The sequence below is a fragment of the Hippoglossus stenolepis genome, chromosome 5, assembly GCF_022539355.2.
Source record: "Hippoglossus stenolepis isolate QCI-W04-F060 chromosome 5, HSTE1.2, whole genome shotgun sequence".
NCBI lineage: Eukaryota > Metazoa > Chordata > Actinopteri > Pleuronectiformes > Pleuronectidae > Hippoglossus > Hippoglossus stenolepis.
In genome coordinates this window covers 26,306,437-26,330,481 of record NC_061487.1, presented here as the reverse complement: position 1 = coordinate 26,330,481, position 24,045 = coordinate 26,306,437, and the positions used below count along the sequence as shown (strand labels likewise).

At 44.1% G+C, this 24,045-nt stretch overlaps 1 protein-coding gene across 3 annotated transcripts in view; it reads right to left on the bottom strand.

The window, feature by feature from the left end:
• Positions 1–7,241: 7,241 nt before the first annotated feature.
• kiaa1549la (KIAA1549-like a) overlaps positions 7,242–24,045 on the bottom strand; it is an 83,517-nt gene continuing 66,713 nt past the window's right edge. For 2 of the 3 annotated variants that reach the window (XM_035155786.2, XM_035155789.2), the window contains 10 exons: positions 21,378–21,502; positions 19,527–19,747; positions 17,972–18,104; positions 15,898–16,139; positions 15,525–15,696; positions 13,935–14,032; positions 11,622–11,767; positions 11,201–11,391; positions 11,039–11,092; positions 7,242–10,246 (listed from right to left, as the gene is read on the bottom strand). In XM_035155786.2, coding sequence (XP_035011677.2) covers positions 11,063–11,092; positions 11,201–11,391; positions 11,622–11,767; positions 13,935–14,032; positions 15,525–15,696; positions 15,898–16,139; positions 17,972–18,104; positions 19,527–19,747; positions 21,378–21,502 — 1,358 coding nt within the window. In that variant the 3' untranslated portion in view covers positions 7,242–10,246; positions 11,039–11,062. The remainder of the gene's footprint in view (positions 10,247–11,038; positions 11,093–11,200; positions 11,392–11,621; positions 11,768–13,934; positions 14,033–15,524; positions 15,697–15,897; positions 16,140–17,971; positions 18,105–19,526; positions 19,748–21,377; positions 21,503–24,045) is intronic. The other variant, XM_035155788.2, reaches the window with a different exon arrangement.

Sequence of the window (24,045 nt, the reverse complement as noted above, 5' to 3'; positions counted from 1 at the left end):
TGATTAATGGAGTGAAGATATATCCAAATTATCAGTTATAAGAATTAGCGTAACTGAAAATTTACACCAGAAAACCTATGATTAAAAAAATTGCTGTCTAATTGTTAACAATCAACAGGGGGGAGGTTTCCTGATTTATTAGTTTTATTTATTTTTTGACCCTATTTATCCGTAGTATTTTCCAAAGTACATATATATTTTAGTGTAAAATCTAACCAGACATGAAATGAGAACATTTGATTTGAGCAGAGGTGAAACCCTTCAGTCCCTCACTGGCCGTCCTGTGTCTGTCTTCAGGGACCTGGAGTCTTATCGGACATACCAGGGTTTAATCTGCAGCTGCTGCACCCCCGACCAACTCGAGGCTGAGTAAACCTCAACTCTGCACGAACTTCATGGGAATTATCTGCAGGGCTGGGATCAGATTCGACCACAGAGACTTTCCCGAACCTTCAATATGACATAAACTCACATCAGCTGAGAACCGTTGGGTTTAATACTCTCTGTAATGAGAGCGATGAGATAATTACGACTCAGCAATAAATGAGTCAAATGGACTTTGTGACGTTTGAATGCAGGAGTCGATTAAAGGGGATGTTTTTAGTATTCCTGATTTATCTTAGTAAAGTATATTTATTTCTAGATACATGACGTTTATATGAAGCGATGTAGATTGTATATATTTTTGTGAAGCTAAAAACTAAATGACCAGTTACTCCTGTGTTAGTGTCTCCAGGCAAACTGCTGCTGCTGCCGCTCCTCCATCAGCGTGAGGTTCGTAAACTCATGTTGGTTTTACTTTCTGCAAATATGATAAAAAAAAAAGAAACCTCTCACGTTTCATTGGTGATAAATTCTGTGTGTTGATAAAAATAATCTCTGAGTTTGCAGATTTTTGTCTTTCCTCTCTCTCCACACACACATGCAGATCAGGTGAGTTGATACGAGCGTGGCAGCTCTGTGCCGAGCTCTCATTAGAAATATCTCCTGCTGAAATTAACTCCATTACCCTGGAAATGAGAAACGGGGGAAGGTTAAGTGAAAACCTGCTTTCAAGTAAGGTTTTCATGATTAGGCTGATTTCTCTTTTAAAACTCGGCCCGGTGTCGATTGAAGACGTCGCCGCAGAGAGAGAGGGCGACGTGCAGGTCTGTGGGCGATACGGCCGAGATAAAAACCTTCATATCAGTAAATATCGATCATTAATATCACGTTATTATCTCTTTTAAATTTAAAAGATAGATTTTTGGTGCAGATCTGGATCAGGGGGCAGATCAATCAATCAATCAATCAAATATAATTTGTATAGCCCATATTCATCAATGCAAAATAGGGTGTTTTTTTACTTTTCACTGATTGCCCAGGTTAAATTAATGGATCTTGATAATTTATTTAAACTAATTTCACAGGGACAGTTGGACCTTGGTGGAGGTCAGTGCTCTACTCAGTGTCTTTCTAATTACTTTCTGAAATACCTAATTATTGCTAGTTTCCCTGCAAAGGTTTTTCACACGTTTGTATAAACAGAGCGACAATAGCAGTCTTGAATAATTCCTCTGTGCGTGTGTGTGTGTGTGTCTGTGTGTGTGTGTGCGTGTGCGTGTGCGTGTGTGTGTGTGTGTGTGTGTGTGTGTGTGTGTGTGTGTGTGTGTGTGTCCTGTCCAGACGAGCAGGCGATGGCAGGTACTGATCTGATGGCACCAATTAACATCATCACAACGCACCGTGTTGTCAGAGCAGCCGTCGGCCTCCAGCTGAGGACACAGGCCCCGAAATAGAAGAGGGGGAGAAAATGAAGTGTTGCGCTGATGGACGGATTGATAAATGGAGGGAGGTGAAGGAATGGAGGAGTGACAAATGAAACGAATAGGTGCGTGTGTGTGTGTGTGTGTGTGTGTGTGTGTGTGTGTGTGTGTGTGTGTGTGTGTGTGTGTGTGTGTGTGTGTGTGTGTGTGTGTGTGTGTGTGTGTGTGTGTGTCTGTGTGTGGAGTGTGTAGACGGAGTCCTCGGGAGATCCTGGGACAACAGCTGATTTATTGGCTGCAGTCAGAGAAATGAATAGATTGACTTTAACGTGTTGTCAGTCGGGGGTAGCTGACGGCGAGGAGGTCCGTGGTGGCGTTCTGTCACACGCTCCACAAACGTCGTGATATCAATTCATAACATACTTTCTTTTATACATTAAACATAATTTCTGTCAAATTCTGCATTCTTTCTCACAGTGCGATAGATGTACGTTGTGTGTTTGCTGTAGTTTAAATACACAAACCCTGCCTCTGTATTTGGGAAACAAAGACCGCTGCACGACCCCAACGCCACAACACTGTTCCAGCCAATCAGCACCAAGGGTATTAAAGCTCTCTGAACTAGAAACAGCAGTTTTTCATACAGTAAACTCATCTTCTATCTTCTAGAAACGTTTAATAAACCATGTGTAGAAACATCACAAATGAGATAATAAGCCTATCCCTCACCTTTCTACCATCCAGAGATGGGAGGTCGGGTTTGTTGCTAACATTTCCCGTCCATTGACTACACATTCGTCTTAATCACCAATAGATGATGACCTGAATAAGTGGCCTCAGATAACGCACACTGCCATCTCACACTCACACAGTACTTTTTACAGCAGCGCTCCGAATGCTAAACGCTGGAGAACCACAGACTCCAGCTAACACGATAACAACGTAACGATAAGAGACGACCTGCGTGGACGGCGGTGAGACATCTTACCGGTGAAGACACCACCTGGAGTTTCAGCCTCTGCAGGAGCGGAAGGGTGCGTTTGTTTTGAAATATCAAGTCATTCAGAATCAGCAGCTCCACCTTTAACTGTGTAATCTCAGCTGAAGAGGGAATATTTGACTCTAAGAATAATCCTGTGTGTCTCTGGACAGATTCACTTATTATCTCCACGGGGCTGTTTTGCAGTTTGATGTCTGGAGACGTTTATCTGACTCATGGGAAACTTTTACTCCCACTCAGAATAACTGGATAATGACACATCATGACTGTGTTTCTCCTTCACTTCCCGGTAGAGAGACACGGGCCTTCTGGAGCTGCTGTTGTGTAACATGTGGACTCCATGAACCACGGGGACCTTTGTTATTTTTCAACATCAGAATTCCGCTCTGATAAAAATCTCATCTCCTGTAAGCCGCTGCGTGTTTTCTGTGACGGTGTAAACAACAGTTTGAGGTTTTTCTTTTCTCAGGGGGTCGTTTAGTCCTCCAGCTGCATCACACAGTGCCATCTACCGGTCAGGGTGTGCATCTGCGGCGTCTCCACTGCTCGGCCTATTACTGTAAACATGAGCTGGAGATTTCAAGGACGTGTATCTAACAGGGTTAATGGAGCAGATGCCCAGAGGAGCCCGGGAGCCAGAGCGTGGATGCAGGTATAATTATAATCAAAAATTAGCAAAGTGTAAAAGGAGGTGAACCAGGGGAGCAGTTCCACTAACACGGTCCCAGCTGTGTTACCCAACGCAGCGTGTTTAATTAAATCTATATATAAAAGAACACAGTGGTTTCAGTAAGTGCTCATTGTACAATACACTGTTTATCCCAGTGCCACTAACCTACTGGGAATTCTGGGTAATTTGGCTCCTGGGCTGGTTTTAATGGTTTGGGTTGGTCACTAAAGTAGATTCCTTAATTTCACCAAGAAAACATTTCAAGTATTATCTAGAGTACTTGAAAAAATTTGGAATTGCATATCCGCAATATAAAGAGGGGACGGTTTGCAAGGAAGTACAATTTCAACTTTACTTTACAGCTGTGAGAAGTTTCTCAATCTCTCTTCTGTATTTTGTAAAAATACGACTGAAAAGCTTATAGGAATACTTTGCATGTCCCATATTTTAGCTTTTCATTGATGATAAAACAATTTTAAGGGTTAAGGGTTCGTAAGAAGATAAATATAGTGGCATGAAATTACTTTTTAAAAATAATTTTATCCATATAAATACTATTATTACTTTACATACCTTTATACATACGGTTAGAGTTCAGGTGCCAAAGCAATAAAATTGAAGGAAAAAAGACAAGATTTGTTTTTATGGGAGTTACATACAACAACCAGAGCTGTTCCAGGGTGTAACTCTATACTCTCAGTAATACCTTTACCAGCGGCACTCCTATAAAATAAGTATTTACCTAATTGGGTCATTAGTACGCCAATTAAAGTACCAGATACTTGAATCACTGTGTGAGTTTGGGATGCAGCTCTGGTTTCCTAATGTCCCACTGCTCTGAATACAAAATCCCTGAATCATAGATATCAAAATAACGTCTGTATGCACAGCAGATCTGTTGTGTGGTAGTTTGCATTGATTCTAAAAAAGTTTGTGTGGTTCGTTAACAATGAAGTCTTGAACTCTGCAGGTTCCTCCCACATGCACCTCGATGTGGGTGGTAACCATCCAGACCTCGGGTTGACCAGACTCAGGACCAGCAGCACAGTGTGGTCTCGAAGTGAAAGTACACCCACTGTGTACTGCCGGGCTGAAAACCTCCCTGAAAGAACACAGTACTGTGAGTATCTCTACTGTTTGCTACTGCGTCAGGTGTGATGGTGTGATTGTGTGGAGCCGTGTGGCGGTGGGGTCATCATAGCACACACAGTCTGAACCCCCAGTCTGTGCAGAGCAGAGCAGCAGTGGAGCGTTTACCTGGATTGAGAGGTCGAACTATGCACTTGTCAGCATGTGTGTGTGTGTGTGTGTGTGTGTGTGTGTGTGTGTGTGTGTGTGTGTGTGTGTGTGTGTGTGTGTGTGTGTGTGTGTGTGTGTGCTTGCGGGCGTGCAGGCGTCCCATGGGGCTGCTGGAGAATCTCTGACCATCAGGCTGCTGCCAGAACAGCCTCCGCACAGTCAGAGTGAGGAGGAGGGAGGATGTGCAGCCCGGAGGACGTGGAGGAAACTAGGACTTCTTGGTTATTTGATTATTTATTTGCTCATTCAGTAAAACACTTTCCCTCAGGAAGAATCGGAAGTGTTAGTACAAACCTAATGGCACTCAGACAGCACGTATACCTCCATCAACAGTCTGTTGTATACAGTCCCCTCATGAAACCACATTGCACCGATCGCAAACACTGAACATGCTGATTTCTTTTCATCAAGATCCACGAGAAATCAATGAAAATGTTGCAAAAGCCAAATCTCGCATTCTTAAGTGAAGAATGATTCCAGGATCTGTAAGTGTTTCTTCTTCCACCAAGTTTCGAGATAATCCGTCCAGTAGTTTTTGCGTAATCCTGCTAACTAACTAACTAACTAACTAACAGACACACACAGAACCATAACTTCCTCAGCTGAGGTAAATATCATAAACTTATTTCCTCTCTTGCTGAGAGTTAAATATGAAAATTCATCCGTCCCTGTGTTTCTAGTCTGTACAGAGATAAACCTGACATCATCTTCTCCTGGCTCTGTTTTCATATTCAGTGTCAAGACACCAGTGTTTTCAATCTAACTTTTGGCAGGAAAATAAAGAGGTGTTGGGAGATCCAGCTGAATATTAAGATGCTTACCGATCAAGAGTTGAACTGGGTGAACTGGGTGAACTGGAGACTTCGAGCTGGTGAACACATACAAATGTGAAATGTGTTTTCCTGCAGGACGACAATGAAAATAGAGTTTCAATGATAAACAGATACTTGGGTTTAAAGCAGAGACACTGAAAATCAGTCAGAGTTGGGTCCACTGAGGAAAAGTCTGCCAACTAACAAACTAACCTCCTTGGTGGATGTAATGACTTTTGTCTATATTGTATTAAGGTGAATGTAAAAGACAAATATCTAAAACCTGGATCTCCACACAGAGCAAAGTGTTGCTCTGTGAACGAAGCCTTTGAAACGCAGCAGAGAAAAAGTGCAGCTGAAGTAATAAATGAAAATGAGACCTGCTGGGAACTAACTTTAAAACCTCCGTCCGTTTCCCCGACTCATAAGTGAGGACGAAGGACGACTCGGCAACAGGAACCAGAGAATGAGAGAGATATTTCACTCCTGTCTGCACTCGCTCTTCTCCTCCTACTTCCCCCCCCCCCTCTTCTTGCTCTCTCCTCCTTCCTCTCCCCTCTTCCTCTCCTCTATTGTATATAGAACTGTAATTACAGCGTCTTCTTTTTCTTATTAGCAGATAAGACTTTCATAATTGTTCCCTAGAGAGTCTGTCCAAACTTAATTAACGCTGACTAAACAGTCCCCTCTCTCTTTCTGTCTCTTCCCCCTTCCTCTTGTCCTCTATCTCTCTCTCTCCTCACCTCTCTCTTCCTCTCTCCTGGTCTCTCTCCCTCTTATTAGACGGTGGCAGCAGCAGCAGCAGCAGGGAGGAGGAGGAGGAGGAGGAGGAGGAGGAGGAGGAAGAGGAGGAAGAGGAGGAAGAGGAGGAGGCTGCTCGTCAGTGATAAGTACAACTGAGCCCTGCACAGGAAAATGAAAGCTGGACTTGACACAGGCTTGACTCAGACAACACTGACCGACCATTTGGTGGCTACTGTGTGTGTGTGTGTGTGTGTGGTTGAGAATTAATTCCTCTGAGCGGTGTAAGCCCTGAAATCACACTCTGATCTCCAGCTCTTTTTATTCCCATTTGTTTGACTTAGAGAGATTAGCCATCAATTACTGGCTAGAGAAATTAAGCGCGCACACACACACACACACACACACACACACACACACACACACACACATTGATTCTGGAGACTTACTCTAACCGTAACCATAGTTACTGGTGGACTAACAAACAAAACCTAAACTTAACCATTAACACGTCCTCGCTTTAAATTGTTATTATTTACAACATGAGAAATACCTGGACTCAGTGTAGTCCTCTACCGTGTGTCTCTGCCTCCCTCTAGTGGAAACAATGTGCCACATACACAACAGTTTAATTATCAAAAATATGAATCACATCTCAACCTGTTTGTTTTCACAAATTTATTTGTCTTTAATGTTTAAATTCACCAAAATGTTTTTTTTTCTTCTGCATAACTACATCCAACAGCATTCATAGATGTCATCACTGTGACCTCATCCGCCACCCCCCTCCACAGTGTGACATCATCAGCGCCGCCATGACATCACAGCATCATGACATGGCTCAAACGGCAGAAAAAAAACAAAACAAACTACTGCTGACAGTCAGTCCATCCCGGAGTCCGTCTTCAATAAAAGCATCTCGCCGCTACCCGTGTATAAACATTGCACATCAACTCTTAGCATCAAGTCCCCCAGCTCTTCACACATGGAGGCAACAGAAAACATGAGTGGACGAGTTTCTACACATGATCTGAAGTACGATGGCTGGTTATTAGAGAACATGATGATGCTCCACTGGTGTGAATCTCGTCCCTTCACTTTCCTCCACACTGAACATTTATCATGTGCAGAACTGGATTTAGAAAAAAAGACGGATTCGCAAAAAAAACAAATTCCTGAACTAAGAGAGAATAACTTTGCACCTTTCGACACGTTATGAAAACCAAATGTCTTATTTACACGTTAAATGTATTTAGGTAATACTCGATAAGTTGATTCTCACTTTTCAATTTGTATTTGAAGACATAAATATGTATTTTTGAAATACTATCACACAAAGTTCCAGGAGCAACCCCCCCCCACCACCACCACCACCCGTTTCAAAGCTGGTATTTCTATAATTTCATCTTAAATTTTAAGAATTTCAACTCTTTAAAAACATCTAAATCTGTAATTGATGTGTTTCTATATAATGTACATTCCACCTCAAGTCATTAAAACCTTCCATTTCCCTTAAACAACACTGTGCATAAATCCTTGTGTCCTGTGTAAGGGATCAGAAAACGTGTCTGGGTATTTAAAAACTCTTTAAATCTGATTGTGAATGTGCAGCTTTCAAAGTATTTCTAAAACATTCTGTACATTTGTCGAACCAGAATATCTCATGCTGTACAACAGCATTTTCTTTGCATTGACGGCTCCTTTTTTTCCAGGTTTGGCCTCTTTATAAAAGTGCTCATTTCATTTTAAACTCTACTTCCTATCTATTCTATCCTGCCTCATCATTTCCTCTCTATTATTCTCTCATTGGGATTTATTTGCCACCCGGGACATAACACTGTGTCTTGTTAATATATGGCTGTAATCTCCTTTGGTACCTTCTGGACGATGAGACGCCGAACGCAGACTGTGCTCATAGATTTCCAGTTGTCCTCAGAAAAAATGAGGGGTAAATATAATTTAGACTGTGACATTCTTTGTACTGAAACTTACGTTGTTTAGCTTTAAAGGAGATAAATGATGTGAACACAGGGTTGGATCTGCTGCATGTCGCTCTGAACCCTCCATCTGTTTCCTCTGGGAACTCTCACGCTCTGTTTTAACACTGTGGAACAAGATGATGCTGAAATGTGTGCGTTTCAAAAAAACAGTCCATCATCAACCATGTGGAACTAAAAGGAAGAAAATGGCATCAGAGCAATGTTTCCCTCCAGCACCTCTTGCATAAATCTCTTTGTTAAATCCTCTTCTATATACAGGGACACATTTAATCGTTACACGGCTCGTCCGAGCCCGGCGAGCCTCTGGAACAGGACGACGCCATTTTCATATTCGTCCCCTTCATCGAGACCAAAAAGAGTCAAAGTTCCTTACACAGTAGAATACAGTAGACAACTTTCAAGTTAAAAAGAACAGTTTGTTTTCTAAGAATACTGGCGTGTTCACATGATCGTCACAGACCGGAGTCAAGCCAGAACTGAAATCACTGGGTTACATTGTAACCTCGGTTCTCTGAGCGAAGAGACTCGGAAACGTGTGTCCATCAGTCGATTCCACGCCAGCACAGGTGATTCAATAGGTAAGAGAAAGGGGCGTGGTTTAAGGTGTGTGTTAAAGAACCCTCCACACATCTGGACAGCGGTGGATCACTCACACATGTGGAACAGAGACGATCCAGAACTCCTCGCACTGTGAATGTTTGGAGCAAACGACCTCAGCAGCGATGGCGAAGCTACGAATCACAGCACAGCGTGAGTCGGGTTCCAGTCGTAGATTTGACCCCGGTCTGCGTCGCGGTCAGACGACGAAAAAAAGAAAACGTCGTAATCAGATGATCGACGGAACATTGTGACTAATTCTCGTTTTTCACCGCCGGAGTCCGATGAAGGAAAAAGGTTAAATGAATTAAGTCTTTTTAAAAGTACAGAAATGCCGCCGTAGCCACAGACAACTAAGCCGCCGTTTTTCTCTGCTTCAAAGAATATACGATATTTTTTTGCCTTGAAATACGGTGAGTGACAGAGAGACACTCACGACATGTTTTTTGTACAGGAATCCATTGATAACCATCAATGCACAAAAGTAAAAGACAGAAGCACACGAATATCCAAAAACTGAAATCGAGACGGCTCAAGAGAGGTTGTTGTTTCTTTTTTGTTAGTTGTTTTTTTCAGCTTTTTCACTTTAGATGTTTTTTTCTCACTTAAGTTTAAAATACACATATTAACCAACTGTAGGAGGTTTACATAGGAATTTGGATTCATCAAAAAAAAAAGAAAAGCACAGTTTTAAAGTCAGTCCAGCGATCCCGGCTTGGACCTGAGTCCACGATGGTCCAGCCCGGAGGAGCTGCGTGCCACCGCGTGCTGGGCAGATGGCAGTTACTGTACGACGCCCTGCACCGCGCTCGCCCTGGTTACACACACGATTGTGTTGTCAGGCAGGGAAGCGCGGCGCAGCTCTAATCACCTCAGTTCAGTTCAGCAGTGTTGGCGGCCTGCGGCTGTTCTGTGGCTCTCACCACAGAGGAGGCAGCCGCCATACAAGAAGTAACTCGGGGGCCCAGTGAGGGCCGGTGAGGGCCGGTGAGGGCCGGGGGCTCAGGGAGCAGAGGGGAGAGAGAGAGAGAGAGAGAGAGAGAGAGAGAGAGAGAGAGAGAGAGAGAGAGAGAGAGAGAGAGAGAGAGAGAGAGAGAATCTTATGGCTGAAGATTTTCATCGGTCAGGAGATCGAAGTGGAGCTTTGACCAGGTGGAGGATTCACAGGACGGAGGAGGAGCTTCAGGTGAAACGGGCTGAGAGAGGATCGACGGAGGCCGGGCCGGGGAGGTGGAGAGTGGGTGGGGGTCCACTGGTGATGGAGGAATCAGACAGGAAGAAGGTCGGCCGGACTCCAGGAGGAGGAGGAGGGGGGGGTGGGGGGCTGATTAAGCTCCAGAGGGTCTTCTGTGAGAAGCAGGTCCTCCAGTCCAGAGAGACACCTGCAGGAGACACAGTGTCCACATCACACTTCACATTAATACTTTAAACACAGATGCATCTCTTCATTCTGCTCTGGGACACTCGAGGAAACAGCCGGAGTCAGTCGCTTCCTTTGAGTCAAAGCCGAAAACGTCCTTATAACGCACCACATTCCCTGATTTCACCAAAACAGATCCAGGGACATTTTACAGAAGTGTCTCCTGGAGTTGGTCCCATCGTGTGCAGGAAGAAAACTGTGCGAGTTTAGACTGGAAGTAAATATTTAAACTTGTGCTACTTGGCTTTATAAACTATTTTATCAAGTAAGTCCAAAGATTTGATTGATTATAGTCTTATTGGATCTAAATACGCACTGTGGTTTATATGTGTGATCTATGAAATACAATAATAAAGATTATTCCCGGGATATTTGTTCATTTTAATCAAATTCCAGATTGTTTCCATGACTTGAAGAGAACCTTCAAAATGTCTGGTCTATGTTTCCTCAGTAACTTTCCAGAAGGAATCAGTGAGATGACACTTTAACTCAGAGCAGCTTCTCCTGAAGTGTCGGTTTCCATTCGTCAATTCTTTTACCAAAAATAATATTTAGACCAGTTTTTATTTTTCTTCCAGTTTGTTCATTTTCAGTCTGAAGTGTTCAGATATTTTCTCTCCAGGTTCCCAACATCTACTGTTCTTTTGTCTTTGGACAGAAACATTAACAGCATTTCACCAAAAGGGACATTTTCAAAAAAGACGACAACAAACGAGACAACGTGTAACAACAGCGCTGAGACGAGTTGACCCACCGAGCTCGTCAGGGACGGGCGTCTTCAGCAGATGGTTTCGAGGTGACGTGAGTTCTGCGGAGGAGAAGAGAGGAGCTGTAGAAACACTCTGAACACAAACTGTCCACGTCTCACCGGCTGCAGTGTCACACAGAGAGAGCTGTGTGTGTGCTGGTGTCTCACCGGCGTGTCGTTCCACTGCCTCGGCAGGTCCTCCGGCTCCGGGGGGTAGGACATCCAGGACGGGCTACGGTACGAGGACGGCGGCGACATGACGAAATAATCCGAGTAGCCCGGGTGGTTGGCTGATATAGCGTAGACTGCTGTTATTGGGTTTCCTGTGAAATGCAAAGATGGTAGAGTCCCTCGTTCCTCTGGGAGATTTTTAAAAGCTTCGTTATCTGATGTTTGTCAAGATTCTTGTAAAGATTCTTATTAATTCTTTGTGGTTTTGTTCCTGTTTGTGCTGCTGATTTTATTTGTTCTAAATCTCAACTAGATTGAGATGATTACATAAAGATGAAATACATAATAAATGAAAAGCTTGTTAAAAAACTTTATTCCCCATCATTCTGTCTCCATTAGTTATTACTTTCTGTCTTACCTGAGTAGGTGGTGATGGACTGGTCGACGGTAACAGCTGGGAAGGGGGTCCTGGACAGTGGCAGGTAGGGGGCGCCGTTGTGCAGTTGGGCCTGGAGGTCGGAGGCCTCTGACACTCGGGGCTTCAGACTAACATCGGGGGTGGAACTGTCAGGGAGAAAAGCAGAGGGCCACTTGTTAACACGGGAAACTGTCAACGAGAAAACATCCAACAAATACCTTTTACTGCAGTTGTTCAAAGCTAAAGAAGCGAGGAGGTCGACTGTGAAGAGGAAAGTGAAAATCTGTTTTCTACTCTTCCACCGAGAAATGAAGAAAACTTTGGTCTAATAGGTAAAAGAGGCTAAATCAGTTTAATTAGTTCATGTGATGTATTTTTCCTTCCAGCTCTTATATAATCAGTGAAATGATCTGAAAGCAGGTGAACTGTCAGCTGAATGAAAATCCCTGAGAGCAGCTGAGAACCGTCTCTTTAAAGGGAAACGAAGCGGAAGCAGCTGAGATGTTAATCAAAGTTCAGCAGTTCAAGCGTCAGATGGTGTTTGAGAAGTTGACCCGTCAGTTAAAAACCTTTTCAGACGTGAACTCAGGAAAACTAGGTCTTTGTATTTCACATATGAAGAAGCAGCAGGAGATTATCTGGATTCCAGAGCACGTCTTTATAGAGACAAACTTATAGTGTCAGTTATTGTGTTCATCAGCAGACTGGTGATCAGATCTGGGTTTAAACAAGCACGTATGTTTATGTTTGGTATTGTCCTATAGACGGTGGCACGGTGGTGCAGTGGTGCAGTGGTTCGCTCTGTTGCTTTGCAGCAATCAGGTTCCTTGGGTTTAATCCCAGTTCCACCTCCTCATCTACATTTGTTCCTCCTCTGTTCTGTGGAACCTTCTGTACAGAACGTGTTCCACTACACCGAGGAACCGGAGGACAGATGATGTCATTGTTCGGAGCTCAGGACCACGATGCACTCGGCTCGCTAACGCTTCACGGTGCATCCTGAGGAGGAATTAACATGCTGCACACACACACTCTGCTGAGGAGGAGCTGCTGTGATTCACCACTGAGACCTGCAGGTTCTGGTGTTAAACAGGAACAAAGCTCAGACATCTGTCATTAGATTGAATCAATTAGAGAATTATAAAATCGGTCATTGATATAAAATCCTACTTACATCTAAATGAAATTCTAAATATCTAAATGATGCTCTGTTAGACCAGTGGCTTGGTGATATTTGAGCATTTGTCTGCAGGCGGTGAGTTTGCTCCAACATCTGCAGAACAGTGTTACTTCCTCCGTGCAGCCGCTAGATGGCGAGCACGCTCCTCCGTGCACGTAACAAACAGCAGCCGCTCTCTGCAGTGCTAAAGTGCCCAGCAACAGGGTGCACACAGCAGCAGCATTCAAATGAACGATGCAGGAGAACATCTGGAAGTGAGCGGCACCGAGAGAGGAGTGAGGAGTGATACGATAATCTCATATTTTATTCTCCTTTTATAACTTATAGCTTTATCTCATGCTGTGATTAGCCCCTGAGCTGCAATTTGATTGGCTGGGGAGTCAGCCAGGAATGATTTCAAACACCACATGAGAACATTTTCTTTAGTGCATGTGATTAGAGACCACATGCTCAACATGGTTAGAACATACATCATCCTGCTTTCTACAGAGAGACCACAGTGTTCCTTGTTTTTATCAAGGAGGTTATGTTTTAACCCCTGTTCGTTGGTTTGTTAGCTTGTCAACTGATTTCCACTAAACTTGGTGGAAGGAGGAAACGTGGGTCAAGACGTTACTCATCATATTTTGGGGTGGATCTGGAAAAAGGGGAGGATTCTGGTAACTTCATTGCGAGACCGGGAGGGTGTTTTTTTTTACATTTCACCTGTTTCCCAGAGATGAATTCTTGCATCTCGATGAAAAAACATCAGTCCTATTTAAGGGACTGATCTCTATGAGTTTGTGACATTTGAGCCGTGTCTAAATTCAGGGGCTGCCTCCTCATTTGAAGACCGACTGCGTCACAGTACTGAAACTAGGCGGTCCCATATCCGAGGCTCCTTCAAATGCGTCCCTCCAACAAAGTCTCCTACTGGTGGATCCTTCTCGGGTCCACCTATCCAAGGATTATCATAGTAGGGGTGGCGACAAGTGATGAGACCAAAACGTCCAATGTTTGTACTTTTAAATGCAAGTATCAGGCGACAACTCAACAGATACACGTACACAAGGCCGCCTCCTTCTCACACACGCTCTCTGAGTGTTCTCATTCTAGGATGTGTAACTGTGTAACTGTGTGATTGCTTGTGGTACCGTCGTAGTGAGGTCCCAGGCGGCGGTCCCGGCCTCGAGGGGATCAGCGGCGGGGGAGAACCGATGCCCATGTCAGGAAGCTGAGTGAACCGGAAACCCTGCAGACGCCACAGAAACGATTTAGGACTCCATCTTGACAAGCATCAGGACTCAGGACAGTTTGAGCACAAACATATTCAATGCAACTTGAAGTCGAAGCCAAAATATCAGGGACTAAAGAATCAGACGTCTGATTAGAGCACAACATGGATCTGAGGATCCAAACTGCAGCTGCACGTCTCTTTAGTCTCTGTGTCACTGATCAGCTGCTGGAAACAAACTCTCTGACATTCTCCAAACTCTCTGTGCAAGTACTACTTTGTGTGAAACCTCATTAAAGCAGCTCACAGTCCCAGTTAGCAGAGAATACGACTTGCATGGCCCACAGGTAACTGTTCAGTGTATCTGCATGAATCTATTAGCTTGACCCCCACAGGCTCTGAGGGGCTTCATCCACTTACCAGCATCTCTTTGGACTTTGCATGGTTTTTTTACCTGCAGTGGATTATATACGTATGAAGTTGAAGATGTCGGTGAGAGGTGAACCCCCAGAGACTCGTTATCCAAAAATACAAATCTAAAAAAGTGTAGAAAATACAGAAAAATATACAAAGCCGCCAGCTCAAGAATGAAAAAGGTTAAAGTGCCGATAAAAGGTTAAAGACAAACTGACGATCCCCTCTCACTGTTATGGTTTATTAGTCTAATGGCTGCTGGAATAAACCTGAACATCTTCTTATTAGTTTTATGTGCAGCAATCAAAACCTCATTCCTGACGGCAGCAGCTGAAAGTCACTGAAGACACGAGTCGGGTCAGTGATTATCTTAATTTACCTTCTTAACAACAGATCTTTGTTAACAAACTCCTTTCAGTCGGTTCTAGTCCCTTTGACACAGGGATTTAAACCAGCAAATAAATGAAAAGGTTAAAAAACTTTCATTAAAAGAAGAATAAAACATTATCAGTATTCTTTGATCTACACATTCCTGTATTAAAGGTCCGTGTGACTGAGTTCTGTTGTCATGCAGGTATAGATTTCTGTGGAGAGGACCGTGCATCCTCCTTCTGGTTTTCTACGCTGCACACTTTTGTTTGCTCTCCCTGTTTCGTGGTTCGCTCTCAGCCGCCACGTTTCCAGCAGCAGCTTTAAACTCCCAGTGTGTCGTCGCTGGCCGGCGCCGAGCGGCTGACAGACAGAGATTAGCTGGTGGACATGGTGCCGGTGCCGGTGCAGCAGGAACACAGCCCAATTATTTCCCTCGGGAGTCGGTCGAGAATAAAACCAGGGTGAATATTGGACTTTCTCAGGAGGACACACACACACACGCACACACGCACACACACACACACACACACACACTCTGAATGAATGCAAATGTTGCAGCTGCATTTCATCCCCACTGATTCCGTCTGTGTGGCCATAACAAGTCTCTAAGTTGTTTTTATATTTTCGAAATATGTTGCAGCAATTATTTGTAAATGACATTTTTCAAACCATATCAAATCCCATTGTGTTCCATCATACTGGAGCAGAGTATGGGGGGGTTTACCGGTTTGGGCAGGCTGCACTGGTGCATGTCCTCATATCCTGCGCTCCTCTGTCTGCCGCCGCAGGGATGGTTCATGGTCCCCGGGGCGCTGGTGACCCCGTCGCTGTAGTGGCTGGTGTGGGAGGGGTTGTAGGCGCTGTGGGCCAGGTGGTGGTGGTGGTGGTGGCGGCTGCTGATGAGAGTGGAGAGACGAGAAAGTTTTTTGAAACACGATCTACATCTACTTTGTGCAGAGCAGCTTGCGAGTGGGATGTGCGCAGCTCCAACTGTGCGTGAGGTCACCGCTCGCTTCTCTTCTCTGTCCTACACAGAACTGTAAATCATGCAGATGTGCCGAGAAATAAACCAGCTCCGAAAAAAAACATGAATTTACTTGGTTGGCGGGGAGGGTGGGTCGTGGTCCGGAGGTGCCAGGCTGAAGGCGTTGCCTAGCAACATGTGCATCTGCGTGCGGACCTCGTCAATGGATGGCTGGGAGCTGAGTGTGGAGGAGTCGGAGCCGCGGTGAGCTTTCACCCCCAAGCTGCCGTTGCCGGTGCCAGTGGATCCACCTCCGTAGCCCAGAGAGCTCATCAGACGGTCCACGTTGGTCTCCTCGAACGGTTCCGGTTCGCCCTGCGGAGATAAAACACACACACACACACACACACACACACACACACACACACACACACACACACACACACACACACACACACACACACACACACACACACACACACACAGTTTTCATCTCTGACCATCGACTGTGTGAACCTCTGGCTTCCTACGAAAAAACGTTCTCTGAGGAATTTGACGTCAGCGATTTTATTGGTTAAAGGAGGAACAGACAGAACTCTGTCTCCGTCACTACATCAGTTTATTTGACTTGTTCAAACCATCATTTATTAATTATTAACATCATCTGCTGTGTTTTAAATGTTTACACTGGATTCAAGAAAGTTTATATTGCTCCAGTGGTTTAATCTTGGCAGTTTGCAGTTGTACTAATACTGAGAGAAGTTTGGTGAATTCACAATTTTTTTATTCAAATCTAATATTTATAAACCTTTCTCGAAAAACACAAATATCCTTTGACCAGATAATAATTTCATTTTTCTAAAACCACATCGTTCCCTCCAACTTAAATTGGACAAAACTCTTTAGACTCGTGGAACAAAAACACCAATTAGTCCGTTTGTCACATTTTAATTAAAAGTGGTTCTAAATCTGATCATGTCATCACAACAGGATTCTACTAACAGTTGATTAATGATAAGAATGATTAATTACCCGGCACAACACACACACACACACACACACACACACACACACACACACACACACACACTAATCACTATATCGTGAGCTCGAGTGCTGTCTGACTGTTTAGTGAAATCTTTAAACCCTGTATCGTGCACTCCTTGTTTCCCACAATGCATCGGGAAAAGTAGCGTACAACCGTTGGTCACTAACCGAGCAATATTTACCATCATGCATTGCAACATCGAAAGGAAGCAAAATGGCGGAGAGACGAGAGGGAAGCAGAAACAGAGCGACCATGAACGTTAACAACACAAACTGCCGCAAACAACTTCTACATTTAAACGATTGAACGAGCTTTTTTACCTAAAAGTATAAAATACTAATAAAAGCAACAATTCTCCAGCGTGAAAACACAAACAGCTGAGATGTGCTGCACCCTCACTGTTTACACACACACACACACACACACACACACACACACACACACACACACTCGCCACACTCTGATCTGCAGGAGTTTGGCGCATCCGAATCCATTAACTGCCATCGCGGCTCCCATCTGTATCCGTGAATAGGCTCTAATCATATTCAGAGTCATTGACATTCAGCTAGGTGGCCCGGCCGCTGCTGTCACTGCCGCAGAGAGAGAGAGTTCACCCACACTCGCTCCATCTGTCCCCGTTTTATCTCCTCATCTCCGTCTCTCTTTCCCCGTTTCCTCCACATTTTGAGATTTTCTCTCCGTCTCTAATCATTGTGCAGTTTCCCTCGTTCTAAACTCGGCTTCTCCCCGTTTCTTTGTCTTCGGTGTAGCTTTGTAGCTCCAGAGGTAATTTTTTAATCCCGGAGGTTTCGAGCTCGGAGCTTTCGGAGTTAGAGTAAAGGAGGGAAACGAAGGATTAAAGTTATAAATGCCCTCAGCAGATTATTTTATTAGTTTGACAAAGTGGCAGAGCTTTGGTTTCGGCACAAACGTTGTTGCGACCCATTTGAAGGCGTCAGGATTCATCCCAGGTTGGAGGATCTCTGTGTGTGACTCACCTGGTCAGAGGTCGCACCTGAACTCATACAGAATATTATAGTTTGTTACTTCAAAGCCCTTCAAAGCTTTGCACTGGGGATAAATCCCTCACATCCTGGACTCACAGACTCCTGGTCCCGGTAGAAATCCTGAACTACTGACATTTCACAGATGTACTCACGTCGTAGCCGTTGTTCCGGATTCCCCTCCTGGACCGTTCCCTCAGCACCAGCAGGTCCATCTCCGTCTCCACTGGACTCGGGCTGCTCAGAGACTGTCTGCTCCAGTAGTTGGGCTCCCGGGGGTGAGAGTACCTGGTGGGAAGATAAAATCACTCTGTGGAACTGCAGCTCAGAGGAACATGTGGTGACACAGACATTAGGTCCTATGGATTTTCAAGGAGGGGGTTAAAAGCATTAGAAAACATAGTGGGATATTTAAAGGTTTGATATCGTCAGGCAGGTTTGGAGGAAAAAGTCAGATTTGTAAGTTTTAATGAAGCTTTTTAGACTCAGGAAAACACAGAAACTAGGATTCATCTGCTAAGAGAATAAACAAAATGATGCTGCTTTTGTTTCGGTTGCATAAAAAAACAACAGTAGAGGAAACTGTCGTGATTAATTACTGATCATATCTACGTCTAAAACTACTGGAACAAATCCCATGCAACTAGTTTGAAGGATGTGGTTTGTGTTACGTTACATTTTGGGGCAGATCTGGGATTTTCAACATTTACTTTGATTTCTCAGAGAATAATTCCTGCATATTGATGAAAGATCAATCAGACGTGTTTAAGGAGACTGATATTTATGAGTGTGAGCCAATTTGGTGCAGATCCGAATAAAATCGTGGCTTCATAAGAGGACTGTTTTCTCAGTGGAGGTTATAAATCCACATTTACAAGCCAATTAATCTAAGAGCCGAACAGATTATTTCACTTGTGTGTTTACAAGAAACTGGATTTCATCATCCTGGCCTCTTGCTGTTTACCGTTAAACTTTCATCCACAAGGTCGGTTTGGAAACAAAATGAACGTGAAGCGACTGAAAAGCAGATTTTAATTTGTGAAGTCTCATCACAGCAGATGAAATTATCTCCAATAAGAAACTATTTCATTATTTAGTGGGTTTTCTTACGTTTTAAAGCCGCTGGTGCTTTTAAATATGTTTGGATTAAAGTCAGTGAAACAACTGAACAGCAGCTAAAACACTTAAATAAACTGACATTTATCTGTACGAAGTTTTAAATATTAATGTGGCGACCAAAAGTCATCGCTCAATACTCACTCACTCCTCATGTGTTGCTTAGCAACTCTGCTCTACAGCTACCGAGCAGCAGCATATCTATAATATGAGCTGGGGAAAAAAATCCAATTAATTTAGCCCTTTATTATTTTTATAATTATTGATTCAACAATAAATCAAATCTGAATTTCATGAAAGTAAGAACAACACCAGTCGGTTGTAGAGCAGTTAGTTTAACAGGATACTGCTTGAATAACGATGAAGTGGTTTCACTGAGGAGTCACAGCTTCGAGGTCTAATCCTCTAGTTCTGGGACCGTCGGACGTTTTCAGTGCCAACACACAGTTGGTGTGATTCTGTCCCGCGGGCAGCCGCACTTTGAAAATATTAATTTGCGGTTGATTCTTTGGATTTGTGGAACCATCTGCGGAGAAATTCGGGCCAAATAATTAGAGAGAGGCTCTCGTGTTTGTGATCACAACGATCCGATACCTCTTGTGACATCCTGCGAACGAGGCCCTCTTCTCCTCGGCGGTCATCGGCTCCTTGAGGCCGTTGTCGTGCCGACCGTGCCGGGCGTCGCGGTGACTGTAGCCGTGGCTGCCGTTCTCGGACAGCGAGAACTCCCCGTACCCCTTCCTCCGGGCCTTCTGACGCAGCTTGTTCCTGTAATGCTCGATGTCCGACTTCTGCTTCAGGCCACTGTGGTTCGCCTGCAAACAATAAATTAAAGTTTCATTTCCTGGATCCACGACCTTATAAGTTTGACTTGTTTACAGGGAACTGGGAAAGTCTGCCTCTACCCTGCAGGTCATGTCTTCAGGTTTGTTTGTTTGTTTGTTTGTTTGTTTGTTTGTCTGCAGGATTACGGAAAAAGTACAGAACAGATTTCCACACATTTCGGTGCAAGGATCAGACACGAGCCGAGAAAGAACTCATCACATTTTGGTATGAATCTGCACAAAGACCTTTTTTTAAATCAATTTTGTAAACATTGTACGATTTTTGTTTGTTTATTTCACAAATTGCTGATTTACCAGTATAATGGATGCATGTTGTTTTAATGTGGTTTGACTTGATTACATTTAAAGGCTCATTCCAGTGTTTTCTTTGCCGTTTGTCTGAATCTCTGCAGGATTTCTCAAAAACTCTTCGCCTGATTTCCATGAAAGTTTGTGATTCGAGGAAGAACTCATAAAAATGTGCAGCAGATTCAGAGAAGCTGGCTGATCCAGGATCTGCTTTCACTTCCTGCGTCAGCCTGCAGCTGAAGTATATACTCTGCATTCACCCTTCTAGTTTAGAAACTTTGTCATCCTTTTGTTCCTTCTGGTTTTGAAACAGAGAAATGTGTTTGCACAATGACTCCCTGCCGTCAGACAACCAGATCAGGTGTCACACCCTGAACATCGATGTCTGGTCTCGTGTAAACCAGACGGCTGCAGACGAACTGGAGAAGCCCAGAGCCACCAGGGTATTCTCTATTTTTCTGGTCTTGTGTAAATAGACTGAGGGATAATTCGTCGTCTGCCTGTGTCTGTGTTGCAGAGAAGAGGTGCAGGGAGGTTGAGGTGTTACAGGAGGAAGTGGAGGATGAAAGAGTGAGAGGTGGGGGGGGGGGAGTCACAATGAGAGGTGAGGTTTTAGAGGAGAGGAGAAAATGTGATTCTAGAAACAACAGCTAAACTCTGCATCACTGCAACGTGTCCCAGAGGAGATGCAGTTAGTTAAATGATGGAGGACGGAACAACAGGCGCCTGAAGCTGAGGAACACCACTGATTATATATTATCTGTATAATATAAGAGTATTATTGTCTATATGAAACAAATGTTGACTCGTATAAATGTGAAAATTTGAAATGGTTTTCGTACGTATATGATAACAGTGTTTAGTTTGAATTCATCAAGTTTGAATTGATTGAGTCCAGTTCATTTATAAAACAAATATAAAACAACCTGAGTCGAAGTACAAGAATAACGTGAAATCAAATTAAATAAAAGGCTAAAAAGTGAATTTCAAAAGCCTGAGAAAACATTTCGGTCTTCAGGAGAAATTCTGCTCATATTCAGGTTGATCATTTTGCTGCAGCTCCTCTTTTCAGCCTCTGTCTCAAACACGTACTTCTACTTCGACTTCTTTGTTTGGTTTATTGCCGGGTGTCAACACTAAGTTTTCCAGGGCGTGTAAAAAGCCTCCGCTCTCTCTTTACCTTATTAGGGGCGTGACAGACTAGCCGCTATGCACGTAATATGACACACACCTGAGCCTAGCAGGTGTGTGTGTGTGTGTGTGTGTGTGTGTGTGTGTGTGTGTGTGTGTGTGTGTGTGCGTTCAGACTCACGTCCCCGTTGAGCACCACAGAGTCCTGACTGTGGGAGGAGGACGAGGGGTAGGAGTAGGTGGGCTGGGCCGTCATGGGTTTGATGGTGATGAGACGCAGGGAACCAGTGTGGTCCTCGTACGGGTCTGAGAGGAAGAGGAAGACAAACGGGTCAAGTCCTGAAGACACCATCAACAACTGGAGCCACACAGTTCACATGGCGAGTTCGTCCTCTCGTCTGAGAACGACTGACGAGTTAAAGGGGATTTTGTGAAAGCTTAGCTCAGCACAAAAGGCTGTAACCACAAACACACACACACACACACACACACACACACACACACACACACACACACACACACACACAATCAGACTCAATAACAATATAAGTATGAGGACTCTATGTTGTTGCTTCACACACAGGTTTGTGTAGCTCTCTTTTCTTCACACTGCATCGACCTCCTGACAAACACGGAGATCTCAGATGTTGATCCCCCCCCCCGAGTTCTCAGATCACCACCGACACCACAGACGCCTTCAGTCAGACATAGTCTCATTTCTGTCTGTAATGTAAAAGCTTAACTAGTTGTCATGGCAACTCTAAAAGTGCACGTTAGAGCAATATAAATGTTGCATTTTCACGTTGTTTCCACTAATTATAAGTCACCTGTACGTCCTCTGCTGCTGTTAACTGCAGTTCTGTGTGTTAATGCAGCAGATGGACAGAGTTGTGTTGTGTTGTGTTGCGTTGTGTTGCGTTGTGTTGTGCTGGCTCCTGTGTGACTCACTGCCTGACTGACATCATATGGCAGACTGCTTCATTGTAGGTTTACACCAGTCTGCCATTAACTCATCTCCCAACCCACACAGTCACCATTCATCCCGGCTGCAGCTCAGCCTGCGTTGTGAGTTCCTGCCTCTCACACGGAGACGAAGACGGTCAGAACAGACGGCGTCACGAGCGGCGTGAACCAGACACACGTGGACCAGGCGTCCTCTCAACACTGTCCTGAAATCTTCATCACCATCACAACAAAAGACGATCGTTGACGTCTTCACGGTGTTTCCCTGAGATGACCGAGCGGGGAAACACTCAAGGTTCCCTCGTCTCCGTGTTTACGTCCGATCGGGCAAATCCAAGACACATGTTTGTATAACTGGAACAAAACCACTTCAGTTTGCAGCCACTGTCACGAACAGTGTTTTCTGTACGTGTGGAGATAAACACTGTGACTCAGCCGACAATCTGCTTGTTGACGAGACCTGTGACTGTTTACCGCAGGGATCTATTTAATACTGACAAATATGAACATGAGCTTTTTAGCCACGGTGGTGATGTAACCAGAAGGACGACAACGCTGATCTGGTTCTTCAAATGTTTATAAAGATTTGTGTACAAAGACAGATTGTGGCTGTGTTTCAATTTAGGGGCGATTTTCCTTTGTTGGCTTTATTCGTAGTCGATTGTGTAACAGCGGTGCGACTACTGGGTGGATCCTTCCCAGCCCAACATATCCCATAATTCATTGCACTTCCGAGACAAACTGGTAATGACGGCAAATAACGAGGCGAAAACATCAAGAGAATAATTTTTTAAGTGTAAGAACTCAACCGAACATCTAAAGGTACACACGTGTTAAAAAGACGTCTTTTCAACTCTTTCAAAGAGATGATCAAAGATGGTTTTCTGTCATCTCAGGAAGTTCGTATCTCTCTGATGTTCGTTCATTAGTTTGTTTTTATTCCCTTTGTCGAGGAGGTTATGTTTTCGTTTTGTTTGTGTTATAGTTAGCATCGTTCCACTTGTTGTATTGTTCAGAGAAGAACCAATACAATTTAGTGTGGATCCGTAGAAACTGAATGTTGTTTCCTCTTCCTTTGTTACTCTCTGATTTTCCTGCAGCTTCTGCGACACATGAATGAGATGTAACTTGTCTCTTATCATCGTGTGCTATCAGCGTCACGTATTGTTCACTCATCCTGACTTAATCTTACAAATAAGATTCCGGGGGGGGGGGGAATGAAAAGCACTAAATTAAAAGGTGTCCTCACACAGTTAAACGTGTTTTTCTCCCTGCAGAATAAAAGACGCCGTTATCAGCAGCGGTCTCGTGAAACATGAAGCCGAAAAACATCATCATGTTGAGCTGATAACACGGCGGAGGCACAGCTATGATTAAAAACACCCCCCCGACGTATCAGAGAACCACCTGAAAAAGATAAAAATCCTTTTGCTCTCATCCATTTGTGACCTTATTGCTCCACAGCTCAACTTAAATAGCAGACGCTGGCGTCATTAGCACGGAAACACAAAGGAGCCACTTTAATGCTGCTCATCATGGACGGAGACAGGAGCTGGTTGACTCTGCATCAGGACTCTGGTCTTACAGAAATAGTTCCAGCATGAAACTCCCAGTAAAACCAGTCATCATCTATAAGGCTTCTCCTCCTGAGGGTCGAGGGGGAGGAGCTGGAGACCACTGACCAATCACACTCACACCTACAGGAAATCTAAAGCCTCCAATTAACCGAAGCTGGATGTTTTTAGACCATAACCTGTAAATAAAGATGGACGACGTGACAGCTCCTGAAACTGAAATGTCTCTCTCACCCCCTGGTGGCCGGCTGCAGTATAGTTTTTTTAATTGGCTGTCTGTAGTTCACTGCTTTGTGAAGTTACTGAAGCCTG